Here is a 25,444-nt window from a genome sequence, read left to right on the forward strand (position 1 = left end):
AAAATTATATATAATTCTCAATGAAGACACATTATTTTGATTTTGCATTTTTAGTGTTGGCAAAATATTTTGCGGTTTCACATCTAACTCTGTCAAATCTTGCACCAAACGAGCTTCTTTATCCGACAAACGCATTGTGAAACGATGACCCTCAATGTACATTAATGGTTCGTGATTGTGTTCGTCACGTACGACCCTTAACTTCCAACCATCGTGTGCCTTCACATACTTTCCTCAATTGGAATGGACAATTAAATTGTTTTGTTTGTGCATCTTTATTTCTGGTTATGCCACCACGATCACAACCAAGTACTATTTTAGAAATAAAGTCCTTAGTTATTGCCTTTGATCGTTTAGTAACGATAACGTAACCTTGTGAACGTGCCACATTTTGCACCCAAGTCATTAAATCTCCACGAGATCTAAAGACCTAACAATTGAGAAAAAAAAAAGTCATGTTAATAAAATCAATAAAATACATCAATTAATTGTTGGTGATTTGTTTCACTAATGTGTTTTAAGTGTAATGAGATTACTTTTGTTGACAAAAAGTGATCTTGATAAATATTAAACAAGTAAGGAAGGTGTGGAGTGCACACTTGTTTAAGTTTATTCAAGATTAAAAGTAGACTGTCATTTAGGGGCGAAGCCCCTGAACGAACGGGGGTCCGGGGGCAGCGCCCCTGGGAGCGGGGTCCAAGGGGCAGAGCCCCTGGCTGGGAGAAAATTTTTTATTTGGGTTATATTGCTGTATTGAAAATGCATCAGAAATCCAAATTTAGAATATTTAACACGTTTTTTACTTGGTATTAATTCTTATAGAAAACCCGGATTTATGACAGTTTATTGACTGTTGCCAAACTGTTTTATGACAATTTTGACATTTTTCAGACAAAGAAGGTATTTAACCGATTTTGGTCAGTTTTTTCTGGTACTTACGAAAATTCATACACTCATTCTCTGTTCTTTTCTCTTCTGAATCTTATCCAATCAAAGATTAGGAAGTACCACCCAATACTTTGATTTGATAGTGAAATCACGATTCTCATAATTTCCAAGGCTATTTTATCCCTATTATCTTACATTAATTACACATAAGTCAATAATAAGATTAGAGATAAACTTGGTCGGTTGAAAATTCCGAAATATTCTTCATTTTTTCCTGCAAAAATAAAAAAAAATAAATTAAAAATGTTGATTAATAACCTAAATTTTATTTTAAAAAAATATATTATTAATAATCTGTTTTTTTTTTTTTTTTTTTTTTAAAATGATTAGGAATTAATAGATTTTTCAAGCCTAAAAAAACTTCTGAATATTATAACCCAAAATATTAGTCCAAATTCAGCCCATGAACTAGTCCTATACCACCAGCTCATTTGTTATATATATATATATATATATATATATATATATATATATATATATATATATATATATATATATATATATATATATATATATATATATATATATATATATATATATATATATATATATATATATAAATACATATTCAACATTTCTTGAATTTTATAATGGACAATAATATTAAACTTAGAGTGTACATGGTACACCTACGTACGTAAATTTATCTTACGGTGTTGCACGATATTCTCTTGGTGTTACCCTAATCTCCTCTCTTCTACACATAACAGCCGTAATCAAACCAAATACCATCCATCTCTCTCCTTATCTCTTCACCCTCACGACGTCAATCATGTGTTCTTCCCTGGACAACCAATGCTTTGGAAATCCTCTACCCATGGCCTCGTTTCTAAATGTCTCTTTCTCTGATTGTCGATGTTGTGCTACATCTACGCCATGGAATCATCGGTTCAGGTTGGTGCCGACACCCGCTTCTTTTGTAAACACCGCTATCTCCTCTCTCTACCAGAAACCCTAACCATAACCCTAATTTGCCGTCAACATCACACACCATTCAGCGTCTCCACCATCGCCACCTGACTCCGGCAACATTACACACCAGCAGCACACCGCCACCTGTCTCCACCAAACCTCGGCCTCGCAATCCCACCACAATCCAACTCTATTTCTGTCTCTCTATACTCCCTTCATCCAAAGATGCAATCGTATACTCAAATTTCTCAAAATCTGGACAACAAACAATGGGGGTTTTCACTACCCACTTCAAAATCAGAAAAATCGTCCCTTTATTGACTTTATTACAGTTATCCAAGAACTCCACTATTGATCCTTCCCTCCTTCAATCGCTGAGTGATTCATCTCACGTTCTTCTATCATCAATAGCGAACAAATGACGATGAAATGTAAGCTCTTTTTCGTAATTGATTATTATATTTCTATTTGCTATTTGCCATTCACTATTTGCTAATGTAGGTGTGTGGATGAATTTGTCTAATTATAGTGTTGTACATGCCTTTGATGTTCATAGTGAGAATGAGCGTCTTGCAAAAGAACGTGATGAGTTTGTCAAAATTTTGCAGGTATTATAAAATCCACAATTAACTACTTTATGGACATTTTTCCTTTTTTTTGGTTTATGATTTCATAACCAATTTTAAATATTTTTGTTTGTATTTTTCTCTTAACAGCAAGCCCAGAGTGAGGCTGCAGTTGCATTTAGAAATGATGGTGTTTATTTGGAAAAATACATCCAAAATACAAGGCACATTGAGTTCCAGGTAAGTGTTTTTGTGTTTTTTGTAATAGTGAAACTGAAAAGACCAATTTTCCCCTTCCAACTTGTTGAGTTTCTAACTGCAACGACATGCTTATTTCAAGTTCTTGCAGATAAATAAGGAAATTTTCTTCCCTTTGGAGAGCGTGACTGCAATATTTAGGTGTGTGTGCTTGCTTACTTCTTCTATATATTTATATGTATGTATTGTAAAAAATGACGATTTTGCTCTTGCAGAGGAGGAACCAGAAGTTGCTTGAAGAAGCACCCCCACCTGCATTCACCCCAGAGCTAATGAAAGCCATGGGTGATGCAGCAGCAACATCAATTGGTTACATTGGTGTTGGTATTATGGAGTTTCTTTTTGATGAAAGGGGTCAATTTTACTTCATGGAAATGAACACCAGAATCCAGGTTAGTTAAAAAACTAACAAATTATAAAATCCATTTTATTATAGATAAATGTTGTGACACTTTATTTTTTTAATATTAAAAATAGGTCATGCGATTAAGGTGGGGACACCCGAGGAAAATGTTAATCTTTTTTTTGAGGTTGCAAAAGGGCTTAGCTATTAAAAACAGAGGGTTTTGTATTTAGATATTTAGACGACTGAAATTCCATTGTGTATTTTTTTCATTGCTTCCTTCCATTTCAGACTACTTTTCTGTTTAGTCCATTTCACTGTTTGTTTGTTTTTTTTTTTTGTATCTTGCTTTAAAATAAAAAAGGGACAAACTTAGCTTACTTTACTAATTATAGTGCTGAACCCAAAGAAAATTTAAAAATGACTCAAATAGTCACTTTTACTGGGTTGCTATTTCAGCTTATAGGTTGTGAATTCATCACGGGCTTGGCCATATGAGGCCAATTGTATTTATGGAAATTGCTTTTGTGTTTCCTCTTTTTAAGTAAAATTCTACGAATATTTATATTTAAGTATATAATTTTATGCGTAAGATATTTCTATAATCTTTTTTGAGTATAGGAAATCGTAGATGAGGTTGCCCATATGTGATTTCTTTGATTCAAATGAGATTATACGATGTTTAATGCCTAACATTATGTATTAGACATTTAAATAAACTTTTAATCTGTGATTTCTCTAACATAAAATAAGGATGTAAAAGATGGATTAACTCAACCTATATAAATAGTATTTAAATACTTATCTCCAGTTATCTAAATAAAATTTCCTATGAAGATTAGACGTCATAATTTTTTACTTTTTTTTTTTTTTTTTACTTTGAATGTGTTGAGGATTTTTTTTTTTTCAATCTTAAATACATTAGGCGCTTGGGTTCAACCAAATCTTAACATATTATAGTAACTCACTGTCCAAACAAAAAAACAATATAATTTTTTAGTAATTTAGTTACTTCTTTAGTTGCATTCTGTTAGTGCCTCATGTAAGGACGTTTCTTTCTAAAACCAGGTTCTGATTAAAAAAAAAAAAGAAAAAAAAAAAAAACTCTACTTCAAGTGAAAGGTTATGTGAAGGAAATTGCATAGTCCTATGGTTCATACTCTACTTCAAGTTTTGTAAGGCATTTTACACTATTGACTTTAATTTTTTTTTTGAATTCTAATTACAATAAATAGCAAAGTACCTTCATGTAATTGTATATTTTAGCATCTAACTTTCATTTTCAAAATTTTCCGCTATTTGTAAGAACTAGCATCATAGTTTTGATGTTTTTTTTAATTATAATATTGTACCTTGAGTGGTTGAGTGTTTATGGAAAAAAATGCATTTTTTGTCTTTTGCTATTCGATGCGTTTCATCCTATTTTGATCTCATACTTTCAGCTAATTGCAAAATATATCAAGGTACTTTCTGTTAATTGTTAATGTTAGCATCTTACTTTCATTTTTTGTTTTGTTCGGTCAACTGCAATAAATAACTGCATGCCCTTTATTTGATCACGTTAATTGCCAATTGTATGATCTTGGCCGGATTGCTTATGTCTGAAAACATTGATCTGATTTTTTTTCTTGCCATTCAAAATTTACTTGTCTGTAATAAATAGATGAGCTACAAAGTCGATTGAAACGAGTCATCCACAAATATATTGTTGAAGCAACTTTCTATATTTCTTTAATGCATAATTACATGTATAACCAAAATCGAAATTAGTATTTGATTTTTTATGTTTTGTGTTCAATCGTATTACAGTTATCATTTTTACTCATCCTAATATAAGTAAAATGCAACTATTAAATTCATTCATCTTGATAAAAAAATGAAACTAAAATAAATTATTTTATCTAGGAACATATAAATTCATTTTAGTGGGTTTTACATTATTAAATAATTAACTTATTAAGTATACAATTAAGCTACAATTATATTTATAATGTTAATTATTTATTTTTAGTGGGTTTGACTCTATCCCTATGAATGTATTCGGATATCCAAACCTTCAGATACCTTCAATCAAACTTTATTGAAATGTAGACTATCCCTATGAAAGGAGTTTGGCAAAATAATTGGTTCATGTTCTGAAATGGTTTGAAATCCAAAACCGATTCAAAAATGAAATTCGGTTTAAAACATAATCGTCTCTAGAAACTAATTTTCGAAAGAAATTATTCTTACCCGTCGCTTAGCGCGAGTAAACGGCTAGTATATATATATATATATATATATATATATATATATATATATATATATATATATATATATATATATATATATATATATATATATAACCCTAGCACTCAAATGAGTTTCTACATATCTAACTTAACGTATTCTTCTTCCATTCCATGATCATCTCGCTGGATTTCCGATCTCGTCGGCCACCATGTTGTCACTGCAAAAAGGTGGCATGTTCCTATCTCTCTCTCTCTCTCTCTCTCTCTCTCTCTCTCTCTCTCTCTCGACGGAGCACTGCAGCCAGCAATCAAGTTTTTTCCCGTCGGAGCACTGCCACCACCAACTCGTCGTCTTGCCGGATTTTCAATCTCGTCGGCTACCATGCCGCCGCCGCAAAATGTGGCACGTTCATGTCTCTCTCTTGATGGAGCACTGCCGCCAGCAAGCCGATTTTTTCCATCGGAGCACTGCCACCACCAACTCGCCTCCGGCAAACAACCGATGATTTTACTACCGCCACCTCCATCAAATGGCAGACTCCGGTGAACAACATATAAATGAAGATACGAAGTTGGAAAGAGAGAACTTACCGTTTTCCGATGAACAACGACTCCGACGACTATTTTCCGGCGAACATGTTTTGTTTCCGACAGCTTGTATTAAGTTTATTGATTTTTTGTATTAAGTTAGTTTATCGTATTAAGTTGGGTAAATTACACCAATCGTCCCTCGTGTACTTGCCAAAAAGCGTATTTAGTCCTTATTTTCAAAAATTAACTCGGACCGTCCCTTGTTTGTTTAACACTTGCACGCTTCGTCCCTGATATGCAGTTTTATTGCGAATTTAGTCCATGTCAAATCTAAAATGACAATAATGCCCTTTTTTATTTAATTTCCAATTATTTTTGATTTTTTTATTGATATTAATTATATATTAGTATTTAGAAAAAAAGGTATATCCCCTTATTTGTTTCTAAAACCTCACCCTCACAAAAAATCAGAAACACCACCATTTTCTTTCCGGACGGACATCGTCAGACCACCGACCACCACCATCGCCGGAAAACCGTCCGCCACCGTCATTAGAGCACCACTCACCACCATTATTATTGTTTACAGAACCATGACATCTCTGTCCTCCTTGTTTTCCCATCAGATATCCCTTATTCTCCACTCACAATCTTGTAATCTTCTCCACCATTCAACCATCCTCTTCATCGTGACCCACCTTCCGCCAAGCACAACTCTTGGCTCATCGACGACCTTCAACAACCAAGAGCATAGGCAGGGCCGGTCCAAGCCAATTTGGGGCCCGGGGCAAAAAAATAAATGAGGCCCTTGTAGAGGTCCTATTTGGTCGGTTTAATCAATATTTGTCTTTTTAAAGTTTTATTGATTTCAAGTTGTTCGCTCGGTTTATCGGGTAAACCATATTCACGTCGTTTGTTTTTTTCAATAATACACTAATAAGTGTAGATAATAATACCAATACAAGAATATGATCACTTTTTAATTTTGTAAACAAAAGTCCAAAATTTGGAACAGAATAAATAAAAAAAAATATATTGCAAGCCATCGGCTACAACCTACAAAAAAATATACTATTTTTCTATGTTTGCTCTTTGCAACAAGTCAAGCACAAATTAACACCAGGAAGCATGAATTAAGATTGTAGGAACAATTTAAAAAATATATTTATTTTTCTATGTTTGCCCTTCACAATATGCAGCTACAACTACTCATTTGTGTGGGCTGTGTGGACAGAAATGAAATAGCAAGGTACGTTTGATAATTGTACAGCATAAAACTATGGAGATGGCATGAACAATAGACATAAATTAAGTATTTGACAGCCAAGCAGATCATCATCAATTAGAATTTCACTTACATTACCCAAAAAAACAATTGAACTTTCGAGACAGACCCAAAAAAGCAAGGTCCTGTTATTATTTTACAGCAGTAAACCCACTACCACCAAATATTATCCATCAATTTCCTACCTTGGTACACATTTGGCAAACATGGCCATTTCCATCGACAAAATAACCAAGCCAAATTCATATCAAATAACAATGTACTTAGGAAATACCATTATCTCCACGCCAATCAACTATGAAAACCATGTACAATGATCAATTAACCACAAAAAACACAGATTGGCACCAAGAACAAATAACTCAAAATGAAGGAATAAGTATTTTGATTCCATGGAATTAACAGATTCATTAAAAAATCTGGAACTCAATTTTATAAGAATAGAGTAATTAATCAAGACGGAACATATTTAATAAACTAAAAATAAATTCTAGTTATCAATCATCCAAGAAGAATTAGTTACCTTTTGATGAGGGCTTTTTGATTTCAAGCAATCAGAAATACAATTAGCCATGTTCTAGACATGCAACAAACTGATGCATGAAATCAAAGTCGAGATACGAAGCATATATCTCGATTTGCAGAATATCAATTCCTGAAGATAGAGTATTGGAGCTTGATCGAACGAGTATTGATGCTTGAAATCAATTTCTTGAATAAAAAAAATCCCTAAAATTAACTTTGGAAACTGAAAAGTCTCAAGCCGCTTTGAAACTGAGAATCTCATGGGAGAACTTATCAAACTAAAATATAAAAAAATAAATTAAAAATATACCAAGAAAATAGGCAAAAAAAAGTTCGAACTCGGGTCTAATAATTTCAAACTCTACAGCGCGCAAACCAACTCATCTACAATAATCTTTATTTCTTTGTTGCATATATATTATATATATTATAAAGTTATATATATATATATATATATATATATATATATATATATATATATATATATATATATACTTAACGAAATTCGGGGGCCCCGAAATTTGGCGAGGCCTGGGGCGGTCGTCCAGTTTGCTCTCCCTCTAGGGCCGGCCCTGAGCATAGGTCAGGGTTTCGAATCGCCACCTAGGGTTTCGAGACCGAAGATCTCCTTCTTCACCCGAGCCATCACCTGTACTACATCTCTCCCCTCCTCCTTTTCCGATCGACGATCTCCTTCTTCACCTGTGTGTCTAGGGTTTCAGATTTATATACGGGGAAATGTGTGGTTTCAGATTGAGAACTTTGGGCATTTCATGATGGATTTCATTTTGGGGGTTTCAGATTGAGCATCACCACTACTAATAATCTCTTCTTCTAGATTGCGTCGTAACCACGGTTAGAGTTTGACCGGTGGATTCAGGAGGTTGTTAGATGGTGGGAAGGAGGTTGTACATGGTGTGTGAGACCGGTTTTGATTCGAGTAAAGAGGAGGGGAATAGGTGGTGAGACGATTTTGGAACCAAAATGAAGTGGCTATGGAAAATACGTCAGTGATTCATCTGATGATTTTGATCGGAGATAAGGAGGTTTCTATTAAGAGGAAAGGACGGTGGGAAAGGGAAGAGGGAGGGTGGGTACATGATATACATTTTTCTTTTTTTTTTTTTAATAAAAAATGATAATTCATTAAAAGAAGATTAAAAAGGAATTTTTTTTAAGGGCAAAATAGTATTTTTATGTCCAGAGGGATGAAATGTGCAAGTTTTAAACAAACGAGGGATGGTCCGAGTTAATTTTTGAAAATAGGGACTAAACACGCTTTCTGACATATGCACGAGGGACGATTGGTGTAATTTACCCTATTAAGTCTACTGATTAACTAACATTTTTATAGACAATGTAAATTTAATTAGTTATGATTTTTTGTGTTTTCATTTTGGAAAATAGAAAATTAAATATAGAAAACAGTGGAAAATTTTCTTGAAAATAGTTTTGGTATACAATAAAAAAGCCACTAAAAAAGCCAATAAAAATTAGTCAACCATTTCATTGAAAAAGAAATCAAAATAGTCTGTATAATTGTTAGAGAATGGAGTATAAAAATAATAAGTCTTAGTTAAATATTTATTAAACTGTATGTTTAGGCAATTACACATCCTATTTTGAAACATACCTGCCTTCCTTTGTTTATTGTGAAACCACCACTATATTTTTTTTGTTTTTTATTTTCTTTTTCTTGTTTTTTAAAAATAGACAAATACATTATTATAATTTTTATAAATTATATTTAATATAATTTATTTGCTGCACTTTTTAAATTTTATTGTATCTAAAAAGTAAAATCAGACACTTTTTTATGATATAAAAAATTAACATGTATATTGTTATTATTATTAACAATCTTATATTGTATTTCTTTTTCCAACATTGTATTTTTTATTTTCTCTTAAAATCCTTTAGTTTTTCATTTTTTCTAGAACAATCTTAAAAAGAAAAATTGATAAAGCTTTCATATTTCATAAATTGTTTTGGAAAAAAATATGACTAAAAATATCAAATCAAAAAATATAAAGTAAAAACAATATTTTTTAAAGAAGAAAATAAATCTATGGTATTTATAAGCTTTTTTTTTCATTCTAAACTTAAGCTTAAAAGTTAAATAATAATAATAATAATAACAACAACATATTCGGTCCTTCAGTCGTTGGACTTTATCTAAATATATCTTTTTTTATTATATATATTATTTTATGAAAAAAAATATTATATATTTTTTGTTCTATTAATCTTGTAAAAAATAAGTTTAAAAAGAAAATTCAAAATAATAATAAAATTAGTAGATATGAATAATATAATATTTAACTGATAAAGTTAATGAAATTCTTAAAACAATTATAAAAGTTAATAAATATGATTAGGATACAAAAAGTAATTTACCATAATAAATGAAAATGTTATTGTCACTTGTCATTCTCTCATTTAATTCGCCACATGTCATTTTGTTATAATTTTTGAAATATATTTATTTTCCAGTTGTCAATTACTTCATTATTCATTTCCACTCTATCATTAATTTAGTTCTCATAAATTAAACCTACTATAATAATTATTAATTTCAAATTTCAAATTTAAAATTTCAATTTCAATTTCAAATAAATTTACACTTTAAACCTTTGTATTTAACATTTTATTATAATAACTCGTTTAGTATACGAGTCTAACAATTAAGAACATAATTTTAATTAATTTATTTTTTGAATGTTTTTTTCATAATTTTCACTTATTTCATATATGAAATTAAAATAAACTTCTTGTTTAATCGCTCCTATTTAACATTATGTTTTAATTAACCCGTATAATATAAGGGTTTCACAACTAATATGCTATTAAATTAAAGTGTGCATGGTTATCATAAAAAATAGAATGTATGAGAATGGTAGGTTGGTGTGTTCATGATAGGACGCATTTTTGTCTAATCCGATTTCCTAGACAATGACAACTCAATAAATAATTTTATGGGAACTAGAAATAGTTGGTTGAATTTATTTTATGGACATTTAATGAAATAAGCTATTTTTTAGGTCATAGTTTTGGGGTTTATTTGACTTTCACAATAAAACACTTTATTAACATTTTCTTTTTCTATATTTTTTTTTCATTTAAAGGACTTTTTATCTCCAATTCTTTTAGGATGTCTATATTATTAGTTTTTTTAGTAAAATGTCTATATTATTAGTTTTTTTTTTTGTAAAACAAACCACCAATTATATTAGAACGTCAAGTATATACTTAGTTGTTTTTAATGTAATAAAATATCATTTAAACAGAATATAACTTAATGATATATTTAATTTTTAAAGGATATCATGAAAGAATAATATTCATGTGAAATTTAATTTGCATTTAAGTTTCCAAATAGAAATAACTATACCAACGTTAACAACTTAAATGACAAGATTACAAAACAACATAATTTATATATGTTTGAATTTATTTGTATCATCTTAAACAATAAAATGTGTTAACTGTTAATAAAATTTATAGTTATAATAGACGATATTTACAAATTAGCTAGCATATAAAAGAATTAAAAAAGTAAAACAAGCAAACTTTGAAAATTTTGCCTGAATTAAAAAAATGAAAACTATCGTCAATACGAAACATGCAAATAAAACTAATAGTTAAAACAAAACGTCCAAAGAAAACTATCTTCGAAATATAACGCACAAAAAAAATACTAACGAAACATCCACATAAATAACCAAAAACTCTTGTATTCAATGTCTGCTACTTAGAAATTATTCGTTGTAATGAACTTTTTGGCATCGCCGCATCGCACGGCCACACCCCTAATGTGTGAGTGTGTGTGTTTGTGTGATATATATATATATATATATATATATATATATATATATATATATATATATAGGGAAAATATCAAATGAGAACACCTAAAAGGTTGAGAACGCAAGAACAAATATATTCATTTGTGATTCCATGTATTCATTTATAGAGAAATAATAAATTTTTACGCACAATCAACATGAATATGCTTTTTCTCTTCAATTGAAGTTAAATGCCTAAAATTTATCATTTCTCCACAAATGAATACATGGAATCGCAAATGAATATACTTTGTTTTCGCGTTCTCAACCTTTTTGGTGTTCTCATTTGATCATACTCCTATATATATATATATATATATATATATATATATATATATATATATATATAGAGAGAGAGAGAGAGAGAGAGAGAGAGAAAGAAAGAGAGAGAGAGAGAGAGAGAGAGAGAGAGAGTTAGGTTCAAATGTTTCTACTATCTATTGTGTGCATGTAAGATTGAATTTGGACCAATCATATTACTTATTTTAAGAAAGTAATTAATGCATATTAAATGCTGAAGATTTAATTAATACTCATTATATATTCAACATGTAATATGCATTAATTACTTTTTTAAAATAACTAAAATGATTGGTCCAGAATCAATCCTACATGCACACAATAGATAGTTAGAACAAAATAACCTAACCCTATATATCTCTATACTAATAAAAGAGTAGTCATTTTGCCAAGTGTCATAATATTAGAACTCCTAATTAATATGATGCTACTTGTCATTCTATTAATTCTCTATTTTAAATTCATTAAACCTCCTAATTAATGTGATGTTATTTGTCAATCTATTTATTCTTTATTTTAAATTTTAAATTTTATATTATTGTTTTCATTAGTTCACAAATAAAAAGAGTCTAATAAATATGATAAATTAATTCCACATATTTATTTGAATCAATAATTATAATTTTACATAACTAATAAAAAAATCTCTTAATTAATAATATATTTAAAATTTTATATAAAATAATTGATTAATAATTTTGAATTTTTTACTATGAATATTTAATTAATTTTGTAACCGTGGTTTCCACGGGTTATAAACTAGTATGTATATATATATATATATATATATATATATATATATATATATATAGGGCTAGGTTATTTTGTTTATTACATTTATTGTGTGCTAGAATGCACCAATATGAATTTAGTAAATTAAATAATTATTTAATTAAATAAATATAAATATTAAATGATTTCCATAATTATATGTATATTAAATGATATCCATAATTATAATTCTCTTTTTATGGAAACTAATTAAATCTGTCATTAATGTCAGCAATAACATTCTTTCGGAATGAAGTCACATCTAGGTTTTTATATATGAGTTCATATTTGTTTCAGGGCCCACTCACTTAAAATACAATAAAGTTGCATGGAATATGAAGAACGAAAGTGTATTTTACTACAATACACTCTCATTATGCTGGAATACACTATCATTTTTCTAGATATAAATTTATTCTGAAAGAATATTATTGTTGACATTAATGACGAGTTTAATTGGTTTGAATAAAAATGAGTTATAAGTATGGATAACATTTAATATACATATAACTAATACTAAATTTTTATTGGTGCATTCTAGCACACAATAGATGTGAAAAACATTTGAACATATATATATATATATATATATATATATATATATATATATATATATATATATATATATATATATTATTCGTTTTTGATACTTTAGGTTTTTTTTTTCCGTCGGAGGTTGTAGAGTATTCCTTAATATGTTATTACCTCTAACTCTATGGATATAATTTAAAACAAAAATTATCATTAAAAAAATAACGGATTGTTTGTCTATGATATAAAAACCCTTATGATATGAAATACCATTCTATATTAGTTTTGTTTAAGAAACCAACTGATTTTAATAACTATTAATATTATAATTACTTTGCTATATAATATTACCTTATATATAATATAAATGTATAAATGTAGACGTCTAGGCGGTTGTAGTTTTGGATGAACAATTATATAATACTCTGAAAAAGAGAGAAACTGACACGTATATAGAAGTTCAAGTATAAAACGTTTTTTGGAGACAATGAGAAGGAGCTTGGGGTTGTTTGTCTGTAGACCTCTCAAAGCGTCACAAACACACAATTTTTTTTTTATTATTCTCTTAATGAAGGTACATATAAACGGATTTGGGCTTCTTTTTGCGTCTGATATAGGGTAGAAGGACAAAAAACCTAGTTAATTGGTTGTTCATATCAGAGAGGGTGCATCTTATAAAGATCAACTGCAACAACAAAATATCCATTTCCGCTTATGAACATGTGTGTGTCTGTAAGTTTAAACTTCACTTTTCTGTTATTTCTTGATTTAAGATTTCTCCAGAAGATGGGTAAACGTTGAAGAAACTAGCAATGGATATGTTTACTAATCAAAGGATGTGTTATTGTGTGTGAAGTTAGTTCAGTAATGTGTGTTTTATGGTGTTGTGTTTCTATTTTATAAAAATGAACACTTTTCTACATGTATAGGTTTAAGATGGTGATTTATATCTCACGGTGATCAATCTTGGGTTTTTGTTAGTTATTGATTTGGGTTGCCTCCAAAATTATAACGTGAGGTTTAAAGAACCAATTTCTTGATCCTCAAATCACAGTGAGTCTTTTTGTGTAGAGGTGTGTGAAAATGGAGCAAAGCACAAAAACACCATCAGCTGAGGAGCTTTTAAGAAAGATCCAGGAGCTGGAAAAACGCCAATCTCAACTCAAACAAAAAATCTCAAAACTGATGCTTTCTGGTAACCTGAAAGAACCTGAGCCTTTAGCTATGAAGCTAACAGAAGCTCAATATTTTAATATAATGCAGTCACTGGGTCAGGCTCTACATATATATGATATTGACTTTCGGATAATCTTCTGGTAATAAATATGCTACTACTAAATTCTTAATGTTTTGAATTTCAAGTGGAACATGAAGAAGATCAAAGGCGTTTAATAAATTTTAACATATTTGGTGAACGGGATTCCTGTAGGAGCCGGGGTGCAGAAAATCTTTATGGTTTTACACCTGATGAAGTCTATGGGAAGACACCAACCGAGCTTTTAGTGGAACCTAAGGACGCTTCGTTATGTGATGATCTTCTAGAACGATCGCTAAAGGGAGAGACTTGGACCGGGGAGTTTCCTATAAAGAATAAGAAAGGGGAACGATTTGTGGTTATTGCTACTAATACGCCATTCCGTGATGAAATTAGAGGAATAATTGGAGGGTTATGTATATCGAGTGATTCACGTCCGTATCATGCAAGAAAGCCAGCCAAACCTGGCTTTGATTCTCCACAACCTCTACAGATTTCAATTGCCTCAAAGATATCGAATTTGGTTAGCATTTCCTACAATTAATTTTTCTAAATAGAGATTTAAGACCATGCATGTAAGGGTATTAGATTACTTTATGTCCAAATAGATTCAAGAACCAACAAATAGTTATGGGTAGATTCACTAAACATTGCCTTGAAGTTATCTTGTTATGCAGAAACGGAAATTGCTAATTGATTAATAGGAAACATTAACACACACAAACGATTGAAACACCTGTTCATTGATTGTGATTCGGTTCTTTATTGATGTGAAACATAGATGACAAGATAATGGAAGAAAACGAGTACCGACTTTCTATGACTAATTTGTAGTAATTAGATTCTCCCTTAGTTACATAGATGGTCCCCTAGACTTTGTTTGAAGTGGCTTGTTCCACAATTCTCCATCTTGACTTCAAAGTAAGCCTTCTTGTAATTCCAACTATGGATGTTTAGGAATAAGCAATGTCAATATTTTCATTTTATGATCGACTTATTTAACATGTGTGTCGGGTTATCATGTTTCACTCGCGTCTTAAACGAAATTAAAAGATAATGGTTTGTTCGTTGAAAACTTGGGCGTTATCCAAACAAATAGCACTCATGCTATTGCAATAAGCCAATGCTTGATAATTCCAAACCCTACGATCACTTACCAACCTCTTCAGCCATATTGTCTCCTTTGTTGCCTCTGTTAAGGTCATTTCCTCGGAGTAGTTGATAGTCGATAGAGCAACATACGGTTGAAGCGTTACCTTGCAACTCATGATCTCGCTACCTATTGTAAACAAATAATTGGTTAATGACTTTATTCGGTATAGATCACACAACCCCAAACTCCTCCATAGATAGGACCTACATTAGATGTGACTTCCAAGTACCGAAATGATTTTCTGACCGCTAGCCAATGTTCCTTGCCTGCATGCACCATATACTATGATACTACAATTATTGAGTGTGCGCGGTATTCAACCTTGTACAAACTATAACAAACATAAGACTCCCCCACTAGACTCGAAAAAGGAATTGTAGATATGTGTAGTTGGGCCCGGCCCTATTCTATTCAGGGTTACATTTTGTACTCTGTTTATATATTATGTTGGTAACTAGGGTTTCATTGTACTATCGTTTTCAAGATCGTGAGAATAATACTCTTTCATGCCTGTTGACATATGTTATATTGACCGCACCGCATTAAATAATGTCTTTGTGTGTATGATTAATTCTCATTTGTCATGACAACATATAAACTTGAAAAGGTACAAATGGACACTACAAGAAAAACCTCTAAGATACATGAAACATATCTCCCAAAGGTACAATCGGAAAAACAACGAGAACCAACTATTTTTCTAAGTTAGAAAATTCTTTCACATCGTTTGCATTCAACATGTTTCCCTTGTTCTTTGGGCACCCGTTCTTCCATAGACTAATTTTTCCACATCTATGACATCCATCTTGCTTATTCGACTTTCGAGCTAGCGACCTTGATGTTCCTCTTCTATGTTTTCCTTTACCTTTTTCCCTGAGTCCGGGAGATCAGACTGATACTGCTTTACAAATGCATTCCATAAGGTTGTTTGGTGCTTTGTGTTGTAGTTCGCTAGGGTGCAAGCTTGATCGAACCTTTTCCATAGTGATCATGTCCCTCCGTACAGTTGTTCCAAGTGAAAATTTATGTCTAAATGGATCAATCTGAAATTGAAATAAAGATCGAACACTTAACTTGCTTCGATTGAATTTAAAACGCAAGCAAGAAATAGATTGCATATGGGGACTCTTCACTAATGGATTCTTCAGAAGAATTATGGTACCTCTTGAAAGCTAGTAACTCGGATCTAGCACTAGAAAGGGAAGGCAACTACCCGAATTCATGTAACATACCAATTTTCACAACAAATTTTCCAATTTTTAAGTAATATAAAAAGTCATTTTCATAAAACCATTTGTTCCATAAGTCATAATCCTAAAAATCAGAGTATCATAAAACAATGTGGAATCTCGAACATGAAAGTTGTTGATGAGTTTGTACAGTCATGTCTTTGTCTTCCCACAATCAGCTGAAGTACCTGAAACATTTAATCCACAACTATAAGTCAAAGCTTAGTGAGTTCCCCTAAAAATACCATATACAACAATATACATACAATCATACAACCAAGTTGAGTATTTAGTCTCACGACATTTAAGTTGATCTTATCATCAACTCCTAGATACAAGTATCCAGTCTCACAACACTTAAGTTGGTCATGTCGCTAACTCCCATACATAAGTATCTAGACTCACAACACTTAAGTTGATCTTTTCATCAACTCCCAAATAATCACATGAAAGCATCATATAATAAACATATATCCCACAGGAGACTAACTAATCTACACCTACAAGCATAACCTGACAATACATATATCTTAGCATACAAGGACATATACTGTCACACGTAGTATAGTGAGAAAACTCACCTGAATCAACAAGTTGAAAGATCAAAACTCAACGACCTGCTAGAATAGTTACACGAACCTCCTAACCAGATAGGAGTCAAACGTTAGTCTATACTCAAAACCCTCAGTTTGACCGTGAAAAGTCAACAGTCAACGAAACTCAACAGTCAATAGAAATCACGCCTTGACTAGATAATGGTCACGTCGTGATTCATTAGGCGACAAAATAGTCAGGACAGACCTAAAATCTCGCTGTGAAACCCTAGTTATCGCGCCATAAAACTTGGCTTACTAGCCTCACTCATTGAACCCTTAATCCTTTACGATGGAAGTCCCAAATCTCAGATATGAAAGATTTGAATATCTCGGGGGTCTTAATGGATTAAGTTTCCAACTTTATCTATTTAGACAACTCAATAAGCCAAGATTTATAACCCTAAGTCTAAAATCCAATCAAAAGGCCAATTCTAGTTCATGGACTCAAGGCATAACCATACAAGACATTTTTCTTCATCAACAAAGGCCCAGAAGCTTAATAATGCACCAAGAGGCTCTGGAGTTCACCGAACTCTAAGAAAACAAAGGTGTTGGGACCAAAATGACCATAAAGTCATTTATAACTTAAATTCGAAGAGAATAAGCATAGAGGTGGAGACTTTATACCTCTCTAGGGTCCAAAAGATGAAACGGGAGGAGAAACTAGGATGGGAAAATTCCTCTTCTTGCACCAAAGACCAGCATCTTCTTCAAGAAAACACTAAAGACACCAAATGAGCTCACAAGCACAAAAAGGGTATGAGGAATGGGTACTATATCCCCACTCTAAAAGTGTTGCCACCTCAGTTCCACTATCATACCACAAACCTTAGAAAATATTCAATACTCACATTATATCCGTCATTTTATTATTTAAATAAAACATTTACATAATTAAAATTATATAAATTAAAAACAAAATACTTACATAATTAAAACTAAATTAAAATTATTTAAAACAAATACAACATTCTATTATTAAAATTTTAAATTAAATAACTAAAATTTAAAAAAGACGATAAAAATTAAAAGTTTAACATTACAGAATAAAAGCTACTACTTGTTATTGTCAATCTGATCATATCATCCTCATCATCATGATTCTATTGCCTTTGATTGAGATTGTGTGTGTGTGTGTTTCTCTGTCCACCTCTAGCATTCCTTTTCAATTGAAAACATTTATAATTGACTTTCAAATCTTTAGTTATACATAGGAATGAATTTCTACTAAAATGGAAATGATGTTTGAATGTTGTATGGTCGTAAAAGCAATTATCAACAAAGTTATCAAGTACCAAGAGTTTGTGTGTAGTGTTAAAATCCTTGTTTATTAGGTTCTAGTCTTCTTGATAAAATTTGAACTTTTAGTTTCTTGGCCCGATATGGTGATTTTTGTTTCATGGAATATGTGGGAAAAAAACATATCACCATTATCAGATGAAGATAAAGATGAAGATGAAAATTTGTCCATCTTTCAATGGTGTTTGTGTAGGATATCTAGAATTGTAAAATGGTTGTGTGAAAATTAGATAAACAATGTATAATATTTATAAGGTTATGCTGCAGTTGGTTGATAATAAAAGAAATTATTTAAACTCTTTTCTTTTTAATCTCTCAGCGATCAGAAGACTGTTTAAGTTGTTATTTCTCCTCCGCCAAGCTCTGTAGCAGTGGCTATGCTAGCGGCGGATCCAAGATTAAAGTAAATTAGTATTCCCGACAAAAACTATCATGTAACACAAATAAGCAAAAAAAAATCCCAGAAAAAACTACACTAAATCCGCCGGTGGCTATGCTACGCCACATTCACAAGCCGAAGGGGTTGTGTTCATGCGTGGACTCCTACATCACATCATCCTTACGGGTGTCGTGTAATACCCATACATGAAGGCGTTGTTGTGAAAACATAGATGACTAAGAAAATGATGAAGATAATTATTGAGTTTCTTAACACTAATCATCTATGTAATGGGATTAAAATCCAATTTATACTAATTAGAATCTCCCATATTTACATATATGGTCCCTAGAATTTGTTTTAAGTCGCTTATACCACATATATCAAATTTAGCTTGTTAAGTGAGCATGATAGAAATCTAAGATAACCCACTCAAGAATATTTGTCACCTTAGGTACAATTGGATTCTAAGACCAACAAACATGATTAGGTTTATTTGATTAATTCTTGTCACGTAACAGGCTTCAAAGGTGAAGTTGAAGATGAAGAGGAGAGACAACTACACTGATCATGAAGGTGGGAGTGATGTCGTGGGTGATCATAGTGAAGCAAGTACCCCAACCGGGCATATTCGGTCTCCATTTGGAGCTTATTCTTCCATGGCCACAGAGGAGCACTTTACCAAAAAACTCACAATATATTATGGTCATGAGAGTGAAAACAAACCCGGGATTTGCAAGATTTTGTCTACAAAAGCAGATGCATGGATGGGTAGAAAAAGAAGTGTGTGGCCTTGGGAAGGAGACGAAAGAGTAGAGTCTTTTGATCCTATATTTGGTCGTTTTGGTTGGCAACGGTTAGATATCATTGAAGAACACAAGCCTGGTCTACAAACGAGCTCATGTTCTTCCTCAAAACTAGACTTTCAACTATGGGAAAATACCAATAATAAAATCGTGGCTTCAGGGTTATGGTCTTCTTCATTACATGTTAGTAGCAGCACAAGTAGCTCAAGTAGCGGTGCAAGCATCAAAAGCAATGCCATCATCAAAGTGGAAAGAGAAACCGACAGCCTTGATTATGAAATCTCGTGGGAGGATTTGATAACTCAAGAACAGATTGGGCAAGGTACCCCAAGGGTATTTTAGTCAATTTGACAAACTATCGTATTACGAATGTAACTTTTCTTATTTATCATATTTTTTGGCAGGCTCGTGTGGGACCGTATATCGTGCACTGTGGTATGGATCAGTACGTTTTCCGTCTTCCCCGCTTCTTAAAAGATTTATGCAAACACTTTTATTTGTAAAAAAGGGACAAATAAAGATTATTGACTGCACATTTATACATGTAGGATGTTGCGATCAAGTTATTTGTGTATCAAGAATACCCAGAGGAGTTGATAGTATCATTTAAACAGGAGGTATTTTTTTCATCACACATAATTAACTCCTTTTTTATGCTTTTCTTTTTGCATGCAACGGTTTTTGTATATTTTTTGAAGGTATCTCTCATGAAAAAGCTTCGACATCCAAATATTTTGCTCTTCATGGGTGCTGTGACAACAACTCCACATCTATGCATTGTCACAGAGTTCCTTCCCCGGTTGGTTCTTTAATCCAATAAAAATTGTGATGTTTCTTTTCTTGTTAAAATCTTTGCAAACATATAATAAATAATCTCAATTTAATAATGTATATCCCTATGTAGTGGAAGTTTGTTTCGGGTACTTCAGCGAAACACAACCCGATTAGATTGGAAACGTCGTTTCCATATGGCCATGGATATTGTAAGTAACATGCTAAATAGTTATCCTTTATATTCGGATTTTTTTTCTTTTGAGTTGGTTGTGTTCTTATAAGTGATTCTTTCAAGGCACGAGGCATGAATTATCTTCATCATTGTAACCCACCGATTATTCACCGTGATTTGAAGTCTTCAAATCTTCTTGTTGATAAGAATTGGACTGTGAAGGTATGATTGGACTATCTTTGTACTCATGTGGCTTTTGTCCAAGTTTTTTTTTATACTAATAATTAATATGATATTTTAGGTTGGTGACTTTGGTCTCTCTCGTATCAAGCATCACACGTACCTCAAAACAAAGTCAGGGAAAGGAACGGTATTGCAATGTTCTTTCTTGATTTATGCTCCTTTTTGTTCCAAAAATAACAGTCGATCTTTCTTTTCTTCTTCTCGCACCAAGCAAATAGGACCCACAGAATGCAAAGTTATTAATGACTCAAAGGGTACAATAAACAAGAAATAAGATTCAACTTTGAGTCAAATTAAGGAGCTATAGCTAGGTTTGACTTCATTGCGTTGACTGATTTATTATTCCTTTTTGTAGCCTCAATGGATGGCTCCAGAAATTCTACGTAACGAGCAAGCAGATGAAAAGTAAGTCTGTGTACGAGGAAAAAGAAAATATTTTTTTCATGGATTTGGAATCTAATATTTTGTTTGTTTGTTGACAATCTTTAGGTCTGATGTATACAGCTATGGTGTGGTATTGTGGGAAATTACCACCGAGAAGATTCCTTGGGATGATCTTAACCCAATGCAGGTATATATATATATATATATATATATATATATATATATATATATATATATATATATATATATATATATGCTATTCTCAAGTATTAAATTCAATATTGTTTCTTTGACTTTCAAGATGAACATTCTAAAAGCCCAAAAGATAAGTAAATATGTTGTATTCCAAGTTTTAGCAAACTAAAAATAGTCAAAAGTTCAGAATTGATCAACTGTTTTTTGATAATGTTATTGAGAAGAACATAGAACAACATAAATGAAAAAAAAAAAAAAAAAAAAAAAAAAAAACTGCTCCATTAATTTCTTCTAAACAATACCCTAAAAAAGTATGTTAGAAAACATCAACTTAACTTGAAATGATACAAAAGAAATGGTCAGTGTAAGTTCATCAACTAACCTTCTCTATCCCCTCATCAATTAGTCAAATAAATAATGAAGGGACACACACCTGATGGGGATATATATGCTTAAGAAAAATTGGATGCAACTTCTGCATTGTTAACTATAACATGCCATTATTAAGGAATGAATCATCAAAAATATAAAGCGTATATACATATATAGAATTATGAATGTTACATTTTCCCTTTCAGGACTGTCATGGTAATTTTTTCTTCGAATCATGATAGTCTTGTACTTGGACATGTATACAGAAAAAAAAAAATGTTAGAAGAATGTAATTCTAATTAATCTGAGAAAATTTCCACCATATGTTTCAAATATTGATCCAAAGATCATAAGTATTAATTTCTGTTTTTTTATTTTAAATATTTGTTATTCTTTATAGTATATAAAAAAATTTAAAAAGAAAGGCTAAATTCACTTTCATAAGTATTAATTAGGTCGTCCAGTTGCTTTTGTTTTCTAATATTATACAATTTGACTTTGAAGACGTTTGTTATTTTAGTTTTCATATTATTTCTTTTAACGGAATAAACATTTTTACTTAATTTTTGAATAATCCACGAGCATGGATAAAAAAACAATACATATCGACGGAAGGCAAACGAGCAATAAGATGTGCCGCTAACTCTTTCTGGATGACTAACCAGTAAACATACTGCAGATGTAGAAAGTTTATATGATTCAATGGGACATAATGTTTTTTTCCTTTAAAATTAAATGAATTTGTTTTTATGTTGTTTGCATTAGACAACAAAAAAACGGCATTTAATATAGAACACCGGTTCAAATGGATCCATTTGAAGGAAAAGAGGAGACCTAATTATTTATTTTTTCATGTAAGGAAGCTATATATGATAATATTTTAATTTACAAATATGCAATCAATATGGTAAAAAAAACTAATAAATTGGTGGCGAATTCAACATCATTGTAGAAATTGATTAGAAATTAATTTGTTATAAAATCATCTTTAATAAATGAAGGTTTTTTTTGCCACATGTCATCTTCTCCTTCATTTTGACATTTGTCATTTTGTGAGAATTTTAGAAATTTTATTTTCCTGTTGTTATTTTATACGGATTTTTATTTTCTTAAAATAAAATTCCATAAATTGTAATGAGTTTTATAAGAAGATAAAATCATCCTATTAATTTGGTAATAAATTCTCATAAATACTTCAAATGGTTTAATTTCTTTTGCAAATTTTTAAAAGATTATATTTTGTTGTATAAAATATTTCATATTTATATATTGATATTAAATTTTTATTTTTAATAAACACGTACACGGGTCTCACACCTAGTTAGTAAAATAAAATATAGTAACTAGTTGCATAATTTAGTGTAGTTGCATAATTTAGTGTTTTACCCAACAGAAGAATCATAACTCAAATTATACAAAACAAATAAAAATTAATTTTAATGGTTTATTTGGATGCATGCAAATAAAACAATAAATAAACAAAAGCTACAAGATAATAGAATATGTCAATGTATTCTATTTATAATGGAGCAAGGGAGTGGAGCCTAATTTGAGTTTTTTTTATTGTAACAAACAGAAATAGAAAAAGATAAAAATAAATTTGTTTTTAAAAAAACAGTAAAAAAAAGAAATAAAAGTTGTTATTTATAAAAAAATTTAAAAAAAGTAAAAATGTGAAATAAAAGAGAAAGGGAGAAAATTTTAAAATTTTAAAATAATAATAATAATAATATAACATTAAGGAAAACTGAAAAGTAAAGAAAAATGAAAAGAAATATTATTTGGTAAATATTTCTGAAAACACCCTCTTCAAAATAATAATAATAATAATAATAATAATAATAAATTGAAAGTACACTAAAATAGTAAATACATTTTTCAGTCACCATATTATAGTCAAAAACTCGATAGCCATGTATAAATCACTGCACACTACATAAGTGCATCTCTAGGAAAAGAACCAATAAAGAGAATAATAATAATAAATATATAAATAAAATGAAACTAAACCTTAGACTATGTCAAAACGAAGGTTTTAAAAAGTTCGTCGCGGCGCCCTATGGTTCCAAGGTTTGTACTGGCCGCCAAGCTTTAGCAAAATATCGTCTTAAGTCATATATGTGTATAAAAATGAATATATATATATATATATATATATATATATATATATATATATATATATATATATATATAGACACACACACACAATTGTTACCTTAAGTAACGCCTTATAAACGACATGGTTCGCCACGGCTCGAAAAAGTTTAAGGCTTGACATTGCTGTTAAATTACGTCTTACGTTATTTAGAATCTTGGTCCAAACTACTCTATACCCTATCCATTTAAGGAAAACTGAAAAGAAATACTATTTTGGTAAATATTTTTAAAAGTACCCATTTCAGAAGAAAAAAAAAAAAAAAAAAAATTGAAAGGACACTAAAATAGTAAATACTTTTTTCAATCACCCTATTATAAAAGATAGCGGTATATAAATTCATGCACACAAATGCATCTCTAGAAAAAGAACCAATAAAAAGAATAATAATAAATAAGTAAATAAAAATTGAAACTATACCTTTGACTATGTCAAAACTACTCTATATGCCACCTTAATTTTATGGGAAGTTATTCGTACACAACAGTTTTTTGCCGTACACAACAATTCATGCATATATAGTTGTACAATACAACATTTTAAAGTACCAATTGTTAAGTATGTGTATGGATCAGCTCTCTAATTTTATGCCTTCACAAATTTTATGCCTTCACAAAAAGATAAGTTTTATATCAAGTTTAAAGATTAAAAGTTGTTTGCTTGACCTCAAAAGTCAAAATATCTAGCTTTGCTTGACTTTGGAGGTCAAACATCGTGGTTTTTAAAAGCAAAACCAAATTGTAAATTGTTTAAATTTTACTCCCGAGTTCTATCTAGTTTTTTGTCTTTTGTGTATATGATAATTGTACAAATATAAATCCAGTGATCATTATAAAGATTAATGCAAACTGCAATTTTACTTAATTACGATGTTTAATAGGTTATTGGAGCAGTAGGGTTCATGAATAGACGACTAGAGATTCCAAAAGACGTGGATCCACTGTGGGCTTCACTTATCCAAAGCTGTTGGTGCAGGTTGGCCTCTTTCTCATGAAAAATGTTGACTATTACTAAAATGTCTAAAATACCCTCTACTCTACTAATGATGGGCAATTTTGTCTTTTTATTTTTCAGTGAACCGCAATCCCGACCAACATTCCAAGAAATACTAGATAAGCTTAAAGATTTGCAGAAGAAGATTTTGGTTGAACGTAGGAGAAAGGAATCCTAGAACAACACGTGTGCATTCTTGTTGGTTTTCACCCTTTTTTTCATACAAAATTCATATTTTCTACAAAGTAGATGATCTGATATTTTGTTTTTTTAGTTAAATAATTTGTATCAAGTAAAAGTTAAAATACCTTCGTGAGAATACCGAATAGGTTAAAAAACAAATCTTGAACGTGGAATTAAGAAAATTCGATGAAATAAAAAGACAAGACTGAT

The 25,444-nt window shown here is 30.8% G+C and overlaps 3 protein-coding genes across 6 annotated transcripts; all 3 read left to right on the top strand.

Moving 5' to 3' along the window:
* Positions 1-1,584: 1,584 nt before the first annotated feature.
* Positions 1,585-3,334, top strand: LOC145088022 (uncharacterized). Of its 4 annotated transcripts, none has more exons than XM_079026213.1 (6): positions 1,585-2,291; positions 2,362-2,468; positions 2,577-2,666; positions 2,767-2,825; positions 2,900-3,076; positions 3,162-3,334. In XM_079026213.1, exons 1-5 carry the CDS (start codon positions 2,279-2,281, stop codon positions 2,955-2,957), a joined length of 327 nt encoding a protein of 108 aa, XP_078882339.1. In that variant the 5' UTR covers positions 1,585-2,278; the 3' UTR covers positions 2,958-3,076; positions 3,162-3,334. The 4 variants fall into 4 exon arrangements, 2 of the variants coding, with proteins under 2 accessions (XP_078882339.1, XP_078882345.1); XM_079026219.1 differs by having other exon boundaries at positions 2,776-2,825; XR_013700952.1 differs by having other exon boundaries at positions 1,586-2,291; positions 2,390-2,468.
* A 10,795-nt stretch (positions 3,335-14,129) lies between these two features.
* LOC145054795 (uncharacterized) lies at positions 14,130-19,547 on the top strand (the record flags this gene model as incomplete). Its single annotated transcript, XM_079003055.1, has 3 exons — positions 14,130-14,362; positions 14,476-14,824; positions 19,479-19,547. Coding segments are annotated over exons 1-3 (651 nt in total), but the record flags the coding sequence as incomplete, so codon positions are not given.
* On the top strand, positions 19,540-25,318 carry LOC145068595 (putative serine/threonine-protein kinase SIS8). The gene is made up of 11 exons (XM_079015585.1): positions 19,540-20,085; positions 20,168-20,208; positions 20,312-20,380; positions 20,462-20,562; positions 20,668-20,746; positions 20,833-20,931; positions 21,011-21,079; positions 21,308-21,357; positions 21,442-21,523; positions 24,939-25,033; positions 25,133-25,318. The coding sequence occupies exons 1-11, from the start codon at positions 19,617-19,619 to the stop codon at positions 25,227-25,229; spliced, it is 1,251 nt and encodes a 416-aa protein (XP_078871711.1). The 5' UTR covers positions 19,540-19,616; the 3' UTR covers positions 25,230-25,318.
* The last annotated feature ends 126 nt before the right edge of the window (positions 25,319-25,444 follow it).

This window comes from Lactuca serriola, chromosome 1, assembly GCF_051521515.1.
Source record: "Lactuca serriola cultivar US96UC23 chromosome 1, Lser_US96UC23_V15, whole genome shotgun sequence".
In the NCBI taxonomy this organism is placed as follows: domain Eukaryota; kingdom Viridiplantae; phylum Streptophyta; class Magnoliopsida; order Asterales; family Asteraceae; genus Lactuca; species Lactuca serriola.